Source organism: Micromonas pusilla, assembly GCF_000151265.4.
Source record: "Micromonas pusilla CCMP1545 genomic scaffold MICPUCscaffold_18, whole genome shotgun sequence".
Lineage (NCBI taxonomy): Eukaryota > Viridiplantae > Chlorophyta > Mamiellophyceae > Mamiellales > Mamiellaceae > Micromonas > Micromonas pusilla.
This window is the reverse complement of record NW_003315899.1, coordinates 508,171-517,195: the sequence shown is the minus strand read 5'-3', so window position 1 is coordinate 517,195 and position 9,025 is coordinate 508,171. Positions and strand designations below refer to the sequence as shown.

Below are 9,025 nucleotides of genomic sequence, written 5' to 3'. Positions count from 1 at the left end.
CCTCGCGAAGAGGGCGTCGGCGGCGCGGCGGCGGCTGCGAGAAAAAAGAAGAAGAAGACGGAGGACGAGGAGGAGGAGGAGGAGGAGGAGGTAGAGGCGGCGGCGGCGGCGAACGCGCCCGCGCGCGACGACAGCCTCCCCCCCCCCTCCGGCCACCTCCCCCGGGCCTCCTCCTCCGAGATGTCGCTGACGCGCCGCGCGAGGGATCCCTCGCTGTTGAAGCGGTTCCCGGACAAGCTCCGAGTCTCCGGGTCGCACCGCGTCGTCAGCCCCGCGGACGAGCTCAAGGCGTCCATCGTCAAGGCGAGAAACCAGGCGCGCATCCTGCGCAAAGCCATCGTCGAGTCGTACCGCGGCGTGAACATGCTCGGATCGTACGTCTCGCTCAACATGGAGGCGTTCCGAAAGATCGTCAAGAAGCACGACAAGCGCACCGGGTGGCAGACGCAAGAGACGTACATGAAGAGCATCCACCGCCTGTGCGTCTTCAACGACGAGGAGCTCGAGGAGCTCCGCGGCGCCGCGGAGGAGGCGTACCTTCGCGTCGAGGAGGTTTTGTGCCAGCTCGAGCCGAAGCGGTGGCAGCGCGCGACCGCGCGGTGGAAGGGCGTCAGAGGCGGCTCCGGCGCGCCTGGGTTTTACGAGGTGCGTTCTCCTCACACGGGTTCCCATACGACCGCGTCGGCGTAGTGAACGCCGTTCCTTAAGGACTTTGCCCGTCGTTTCTCTCCGCCCAGGGTCCCTCGCTCACAATCCCGACCCACCTCGACGCCTTTCAACTTCAACTGACGCCTATGAACTCCACCCCGACATTCGCTCGTATGGAACGACCCTGAGATTCGACGGCGACGGAACGAGCTCCTCGCGGAGTTGCGGCAGGACACGCGGTCGCCGACGGCGAACGGCGTCGGCCCGCGGAAAGACGCGGGGCCGAGGTTCAAGGCTGGCTTGGCCCTCGGCGCCGCCGCCGCGCTGCTCGTGACGTTCTTCCTGAACGTCTCCTCGCACTGCTGGGACGACCCGTCGTCGTTGAACTGCGACGCCGTCGCGTCCGTCGCGCCCGCGATTCGCGCGCCGCTTCTGATCGCCGCGCACGTGTTGTTGTACGGGGCCGCGGTGCAGGTGAGAAGAATATGTTTCACACTAGTCCCCATACGACCGCGTTCGCGTGGTGAACGCCGATCCTTAAGGGCTTGTTTCGTTCGTTTGTGTCTCTCTCTCCCCACACACGATCTTCTTCCACCCACGTCATCACTGGTCGCTCACCGACCACACCCCAACCTCCACGTCGTCGTCCGTCCGTCCGCGATGACAGGCGTGGAAAGCGACGGGGGTCAACGCGCCGTTCATCATGCAGGCGAAACGCGGCACGGAGCTCAGCGCGACGGGCGCGGTGTTCGCGGGGTCGCTCGGCGCGTGCGCGTGGACGATCGCGAGCATGATCATCGTGAGCCGCGCGGTCAGCGCGGTGAACGAGGCGGGCGACGGCGGCGCTTCATTGGACGACGCCGTGGACGTCGACGTCTTGAGAGCGCACGAGCTGACGTCAATTTTTCAGGCGTCGTTCGGAAGCATGTTGTTCGGGGCGCTGATATTTTTGTACCCGTGGCCGGAGTTTGGGCGCGTCGCGGAGCTCATGAAGAGGCTCCCTCCCGTGCACGCGCTCGTGACGCACCCGCCGACGAGCACGCGGCGGTTCTTCCTCAGCGCGTTGTACCGCGGCGTCACCGCGCCGATGTACCGCGTGCGAATGATCGACTTCTTTCTCATGGACCAGGTCGTCTCACAGACGACGGCGCTGCGTGATTTCTTCGGCGTGTTTCTCCTGTGCTTTGGGGGCGACGGCGCGAAGTGGGCGTTCGCGCGAGCGGGCGTCGTCGCGATCGTGCCGTCGTACTTGCGCTTCGCGCAGTGCCTCAGGAGGTACAGAGACGAAGGGCACTTCGTGCAAGTGTTGAACGCGGGTAAGTATTTCGCGGGCGCGACGGCGGTGTCGTTGGGGCTGCTGTCCCGGGTCGTCGAGGACGACGCCGGCGTCGTCGGCGGGGACTGGACCGTGGACGACGCGAAAGGGTGGCGGCACGCGTTCAACGTGTTCACGCTGATAGCCATCGCGTACGCGATGTCCTGGGACTTTCTTCAGGATTGGTCCGTGTTCATCGTCGTCCGCGACGGCGGCGGCGACGGCGACGACGACGACGATAAGGAAGGAGGAGGACTCGGAGGAGAAAAAGGACTCGGAGGACCTCGCTGCGGCCCTTACAGAGCGACCGCGCTGAGCCGCCGCCTGATGCTCTCGAAGCGTTGGAAGTACTGGCTCGCGATCGCGGTGAACGCGGCGTTGCGAAACGTCTGGATCCTCGCCTCGGTGCCGCTCGATTCGAGAGGGTCCGCGGCGTCCGCGCTCGGCGCGGAAGCGTGGATCACCCTCTTCGCCGTCCTCGAAGTCTCCAGACGCGGGATGTGGAACTACTTCCGCGTGGAGAACGAGCACACGACGAACTGCGGTCAGTACCGCGCGACGCTGGAGGTGCCGCTACCGTACGCGGACGACGAGCTCACGGACGACGAGCGCGACGACGACGATCACGACGACGACGGCGGCGCGTTGATCGCGTCGTCGTCGATGCACAGCCGCGCGGGTTCCGACGGCGAGGAGAGCGACGGCGACGACGCGCCCGTCGTCGAGCTCGTCCCGCAGAGGACGGACTCCGTGCTGAACTTGGCCGCGATGCATCTGGCCGCCGCGGGGGTTACTGAGGAAGGGGGATCGGAGGACGGCGGCGGCGGCGGCGGCGGCGCGACGACGCCGCCCCTCCGTGGCCGCCGCCGCGTGTCGCTGCGAGAGGAGCTCGAGAACGAGCTCTCTCTCGAGCTCTCGAGGGACGAGGGCGAGGTCGTGATTCGCCTCGACGAGCGCGAAAACACCCCAAACCGTCCCACCCCGAGCAAGAGCAGCGGTCTCGAGGCGATCCGCGCGCTGCTCGTGGAGGAGCTCGGCGCGGGCGCGCCGGGGTCGCCGGGGTCGCCCGGGAGTCGACGGCGATCGATGGACGCGCGGCGGCGGAGCGTCGATTTGGCGCCGTCGGCGACGCCGCCGCCGCCGTCGCCGAAGCGACCGTGATGGGGGCGGCGGGCGATGGATCGTCGAGGGTATTCATTCATTCATTCATTTTTTATGATGCACGCACGCAGCACGAAGGCTGCTCGCTTTATTATTCACGAGAGAGAGCGCGGTGATCAAACAAACAATCGTCCGTCGTCGCCGCCGCGCCGTAGAAACTCTCCCTCCCTCCCTCCCTCTCTCCCTCCCTCGCGCGAAAAAAATGTATTGCAGTCGACGGACGTCTCGAGAGTCGTCCGCCTCCTTCCCTCTCGTCTCATCTCATCACATCCCCATGCCGCCCATGCCGCCCATGCCGCCCATGCCACCCATGCCGCCCATCGCCCCAGCGCCCATCGCCTCCGCGGGATCCTTCTTCCCCTCCACGATCATGCACTCGCTCGTCATCATCAGCGACGACACCGACGCCGCGTCCGTGAGCGCGGTTCGCACCACTTTCAGCGGGTCGATGACCCCGGCGGTGATCATGCAGCCGTACTCCCCGCGCGCGGCGTCGTACCCCCAGTTGTGATCGTTCTGAGACAGCACCTTCTCGACGACGACGCTGCCCTCCACGCCCGCGTTCGCGGAGATGGTGCGCACGGGCACCTTGAGCGCCGCGCGGATGATCTGCACGCCAACCTTTTGGTCGAAATTCGGGGTGGAGTTGAAAGGCGTCAGGTGGAGTTGAAAGGCGTCGAGGGCGGGGATTGAAAGCGAGGGGTGGGCGGAGAGATGCGACGGGAAAAGTCCTTAAGGATCGGCGTTCACCACGCGAACGCGGTCGTATGGGGACCAGTGTGACATAGAACGCACCTTTTGGTCGAAATTCGGCATCGACGCCTCCAGCGCGGCGAGCGATTTGCTCGCCGCGAGCAACGCGGTGCCTCCGCCGGCGACGATGCCCTCGTCCACGGCCGCCTTGGTCGCGTTCAGCGCGTCCACGACGCGGTCTTTCTTCTCGCCGACTTCGACCTCGCTCGCGCCGCCGATCTTGAGCACGGCGACGCCGCCTGAGAGTTTCGCGAGCCGCTCCTGCATCTTCTCGCGGTCGTAATCCGACGTGCTCTCGGCGATGCGATCGCGGAGCTGCTCGCACCGGTCCTCGATCGCGTCCTTCTCCCCCGCGCCGTCGAGGATGATCGTGTCGTCCTTGGACACCGTGACTTTCTTCGCGGTGCCGAGCATGTCGAGCCCGACCTGGTCGAGCTTGTGCCCGAGGTCTTCCGACACGACCGTACCGCCCGTGAGCACGGCGATGTCCTGAAGGCCATTCCATACGAAGCGATGTCGGGGTGGAGTTGAAAGGCGTCAGAAGCGGAGTTGAAAGGCGTCGAGGTGTGTCGGGATTGAAAGCGAGGGACCCTGGGCGGAGAGATGCGCCGGATGAGAAAGTCCTTAAGGATCGGCGTTCACCACGCGAACGGGGTCGTATGGGGGCCAGTGTGAGAAGAACGCGCCTGAAGGTTCGCCTTGCGGTTGTCGCCGAAACCCGGGGCTTTCACCGCGCATATTTTCACCCCGCCGCGGAGCTTGTTCACGATCAGCGTCGCGAGCGCCTCGGACTCCACGTCCTCGGCGATGATCAGAAGCGGGCGCTGCGTCTTGAGGACCGCCTCGAGGACGGGAAGAAACGACGCGAGCCCGGAAATTTTCTTCTCGAAGATTAACACGTACGGGTTCTCCATCTCGCACTTTTGCGTCTTCGCGTTGGTCGTGAAGTACGGCGAGATGTACCCGCGCTCGAACTTCATCCCCTCCACGACCTCGAGCTCGTTCTCCAGGGTCTTCCCGTCGGAGACGGTGATGACGCCCTCCTTGCCGACTTTTTCCATCGCGCGCGCGATCAGGTCGCCGATCTCTCGCTCGCCGTTGGCGGATATCGTGCCAACCTGCGCGATCTCCTCCGTCGTGGAGATGAGCTTGGCGGCTTTCTTGAGCTCCTTGACGACCTGGTCCACCGCCGCGGTGATCCCGCGGCGCAAGTCCATCGGGTTCATGCCCGCGGCGACGGACTTGCAGCCTTCGCTGAAGATGGCGCGCGTGAGCACCGTCGCCGTCGTCGTGCCGTCGCCGGCGACGTCGTTCGTGGCGCTCTGTTTGTTTCGATTTCATTCGTCGGGGCGGAGTCGACGTGAGGCGTCAGGGGCGGAGTCGTCGTGAGGCGTCCTCACGGCGCGTCGAGCATTGAAAGCGAGAAGTGATGGGCGGAGAGAACCGCCGGGCAAAGTCCTTAAGGATCGGCGTTCACCACGCCGACGCGGTCGTATGGGAACCAGTGTATGCACGCACCGCGACTTGCTTCACGAGGCTGGCGCCCAGGTTCATGAATCGGTCGGTGAACTCGATGTTCCGCGCGACCGTCACGCCGTCCTTCGTGATCTTCGGCGCGCCGTAGGTTTGCTCGATGACGACGTTGCGTCCCTTCGGGCCCATCGTCACCTGCACCGCGTCCGCGAGGTTATCGCAGCCCTGGAGCATGAGCGCGCGCGCGTCGACGCCGAACTTGACATCTTTCGCCATGCCGCGTCTTTCGATCACCGCGCCGAACTGCTGGGCGGCGAGTCCGCCGCCGCGCGCGGACGGCGCCGCCTGCGGAGGAGAGAGAGAGAGAGAGAGGGATCGGGGAAGGGGGTGAGACGACGGCCGACGACGGCGGCGGGATGGAGGGAGGGAGGGATGATGACGCGTCGGTTGGTGGATTGATTAATTCTTCGAGACGGATCGATCGAGCGATCGAGCGACGACCGATCGCGCGCGCGATCGGCCGCGCCGCGAGCGCGATGCGCGCGCACCTGGCGATACGCCGCGGCGGCGCCGAACTGCGCGAGCGGCTTCAGCGCGCGTCGTAACATTGCGATTCGATGTGTGCGTGCGAGGCGCGCGGGGATATCGATCAGTGCGGCGCGTCGACGACGCGACGAGAGCGAAAAGCGAAGCTTCGGGAGCTTCCGAAAGCTTCCGTATGTAGTACGAGTACGTACGCGTTTCCTGTCTGGCGCGCGTGCGTTTTTCAGGTTTTTTTCTTCGGCCGCCGCCGGCCCGCCGTCGTTTCGCGGGCGCGGAACGGCGCGGCGTTCCGACGCGACGTCCTCGTTGGTTCGCGCTTTATCGGATCGTAATCGCCGCGCCGTCACTACTCGCCACCGCGCGACACCAGCGCACACGTCGCACCACACGATGGCGTTCCGACGATCCCTTCGCACGGTCGCGGCGCTCGCGTCGAGGCCCGCCGCCGCCGCGGCCGCGCCCGCGGAGACCGCGCTCCTCGCCTCCCGCGTCGCCGCGGCGGCCCTCGTCCGATCGCACATGAATCATCGAGGGTTCTTCGCGTCGTCGCGCGCCGCCTCAGGCGCCGGATCCCTCATCGCCCCGCACGGCGGATCCCTCGTAAACCTCATGGTCTCCGACGCCGCGAAAGCCGCCGCAATCGTCGCGTCCGCGACGCGCTCGCTGGAGCTTTCGCACCGCAACGCGTGCGACGTCGAGCTCCTGGCGACGGGCGGGTTCTCGCCTCTGCGCGGATTCATGAACGAAGACGTCTACGCGCACTGCGTCGAGAACATGCGTCTGCCGGGCTCGAACCTCCTGTTCGGGATGCCCATCGTCCTGGACACGGACTGCGAGGACACCAAGGTTGGGGACAAGGTCGTTCTCAAGTACCAAGGCAAGGACGTCGCGGTCGTCACCGTGGAGAGCAAGTGGAAGCCGAACAAGGCGCGTTCTATACACTGGTCCCCATACGACCGCGTCGGCGTGGTGAACGCCGATCCTTAAGGACTTTGCCCGGCGTGTCTCTCCGCTCATCCCTCGCTTTCAATCCCCGACCTCGGCGCCTTTCAACTCCAACTGACGCCTTTGAACTCCACCCCGACGTTCGCTCGTATGGAACGCCCCTAAGCCGCTCGAGGCGAAGATGTGCTACGGCACGTCCTCCATCGAACACCCGGGCGTGTCCATGATCTCCATGGAGCGCCGTAAGTACTACATCGGCGGCGCGGTAGAGGCCGTGAGCGTCCCGGAGCGTCCGTTCCCGTGCCCCTCCCCGGCGGAAGTGCGCGCGATGCTCCCAGAGGGGAAAGACGTCGTCGCGTTTCAGTGCCGCAACCCTATTCACCGCGCGCACTACGAACTCTTCACGCGCGCTTTACACGCGGACAACGTCGGCGAGGGCGCGGTGTGCCTCGTGCACCCGACGATGGGTCCGACGCAGGACGACGACATCAGCGGCCTCGTGAGGTATCACACGTACGAGGTGCTCGCGAAGGAGGTGAACAACCCGGCGATTCGCTGGGCGTATCTGCCGTATTCGATGCACATGGCGGGACCGCGCGAGGCGATTCAGCACATGATCATTCGGAAGAACTACGGATGCACGCACTTCATCATCGGCCGTGACATGGCTGGAAGCAAGTCGAGCATCGACGGCGAGGATTTCTACGGCGCGTACGACGCGCAGGACCTCGCGAAAGCGAACGCGGCGGAGCTCGGGATGAAAACCGTGCCGAGCCTCAACGTCGTGTACACGGACGAGGAGGGATACGTGACCGCGGACGTCGCGGAGAAGAAGGGCCTGAGCGTGAAGAAGCTCAGCGGGACGAAGTTCCGGAAGATGTTGCGGGGCGGGGAGGATATCCCGGAGTGGTTCGCGTTCAAGTCCGTCGTCAACGTGCTTCGCGAGCACCAATAAATAATGAGCGACGCGATCATGCGATGACGCGCGGTTCGGTTCGTCCGCGACTGCCTCGTCGGTCCGCGGGGGGCGGCGGCGACGCGATTCGGTTCGTTCGCCGTTCGTCCCCTCATCACAGAAAATATGATACTTCTTAAGGTTGCTTACTTACTCACATTACGCGTTGAACGGTCAGTATTACTGTACAAACGATGAATGACGTTGTTTAATAACGAGAGAAGAAGAGAAGAAAACCGCTCATCACTCGCGCCGAGCGCCGCCGCCGCCGCCGCCGCCGCGTCGCATCTTCCCCGTCGTCGCCGCGCGTCGCATCCGCCGCTGTAACGTCTCCGTCCTGCTCTCGATTTCGTCCATTCGCTCGCTCTGCGTTCGCAGCTCGTCGTTCATCGCGGTCGAGGACGCGTGAAGGCGATCGAGCGCGCGGGAGACGAAAGCGACGTCGTCGTCGTTTTTTTGGCAACTTTTCTTCCCCTCGCCGTCGTCGTCGTCTCGGAGCGCCGAGAGCGACGCGTCTTCGCCGTAGACGCGCCGCTCGCGCTCGCGCGTCTGCGGCGTCGTCGTCGTCGTCGTCGTCGTCGTCGCGACGCGCGCGCCGCCGCCCCCGCCGTTCTTCGAGGACGACGCGGAAGAAGCGCTTCTTCCGGCGGCGTACGAGAACGGGTTTCGAAAGCACAGGCACGCGTGTATCTTCCGCAGCGGGGTGGAGTTGAAAGGCGTCAGTTGAAGTTGAAAGGCGTCGATGGCGGGGATTGAACGCGAGGGATGGGCGGAGAGATGCGCCAGGAAAAGTCCTTAAGGATCGGCGTTCACCACGCCGACGGGGTCGTATGGGAACCAGTGTGAGGAACTCCACCCCGACTAACCTTCCGCAGCGTCCTCTCCGAGCCTCGCACCGCGTCGTCGCACGTCGCGAGGTCGTCCCCGACGCGCTCCAGCTGCACCGTCTGCGACGAGAGCTCCGTCAGCGTCGCGTCCGCGACGGCGACGGCGTCCGCGGCCGCCTTCGCCGCGGCGGCGGCGCTGCGAGTCGTTTCCCTCTCGAGCGACGCGAGCGCGCGCGCGTCCGCGGCGGCGGCGGCGGCGGCGGCGAGGGGCCGCGGCGGCGGCGGGAGGGAGCGGCGGCGCGACGGCGCGGGATTAGGGGGAGGGGGCATGCGCGGAAGGCGACGGCGCGGGCGGCGATCGCGAGGACGGACGCGGGGGGGGGGGGGGGGGTTCTCTGGGGGGGG

General features: G+C 65.7%; 4 protein-coding genes across 4 annotated transcripts; 2 read left to right on the top strand and 2 right to left on the bottom strand.

Annotated features, from left to right (window-relative positions):
• Window positions 1-1,636: 1,636 nt before the first annotated feature.
• On the top strand, window positions 1,637-2,587 carry MICPUCDRAFT_23791 (uncharacterized protein; the record flags this gene model as incomplete). Its single annotated transcript, XM_003064823.1, has 2 exons — window positions 1,637-2,154; window positions 2,266-2,587. Coding segments are annotated over 2 exons (840 nt in total), but the record flags the coding sequence as incomplete, so codon positions are not given.
• An 801-nt stretch (window positions 2,588-3,388) lies between these two features.
• Window positions 3,389-5,626, bottom strand: MICPUCDRAFT_43728 (uncharacterized protein; the record flags this gene model as incomplete). Its single annotated transcript, XM_003064714.1, has 4 exons — window positions 3,389-3,745; window positions 3,920-4,326; window positions 4,560-5,199; window positions 5,396-5,626. 4 exons carry the CDS (start codon window positions 5,624-5,626, stop codon window positions 3,389-3,391), a joined length of 1,635 nt encoding a protein of 544 aa, XP_003064760.1.
• A 722-nt stretch (window positions 5,627-6,348) lies between these two features.
• MICPUCDRAFT_30508 (uncharacterized protein) lies at window positions 6,349-8,029 on the top strand. The gene is made up of 2 exons (XM_003064822.1): window positions 6,349-6,820; window positions 7,005-8,029. Exons 1-2 carry the CDS (start codon window positions 6,413-6,415, stop codon window positions 7,791-7,793), a joined length of 1,197 nt encoding a protein of 398 aa, XP_003064868.1. The 5' UTR covers window positions 6,349-6,412; the 3' UTR covers window positions 7,794-8,029.
• Window positions 8,030-8,602: 573 nt separating this feature from the next.
• Window positions 8,603-8,950, bottom strand: MICPUCDRAFT_54817 (uncharacterized protein; the record flags this gene model as incomplete). The annotated part of the gene is made up of 1 exon (XM_003064713.1): window positions 8,603-8,950. One exon carries the CDS (start codon window positions 8,948-8,950, stop codon window positions 8,603-8,605), a length of 348 nt encoding a protein of 115 aa, XP_003064759.1.
• Window positions 8,951-9,025: the final 75 nt, after the last annotated feature.

What these genes read in the sequence shown, in the direction of transcription:
- MICPUCDRAFT_30508 (XM_003064822.1), top strand. Translation starts at nt 6,413, where the DNA reads ATGAATCATCGAGGGTTCTTCGCGTCGTCGCGCGCCGCCTCAGGCGCC. An exon ending in GCAAGTGGAAGCCGAACAAG is followed by an intron (nt 6,821 to 7,004) that starts GCGCGTTCTATA and finishes AACGCCCCTAAG; the next exon opens with CCGCTCGAGGCGAAGATGTG.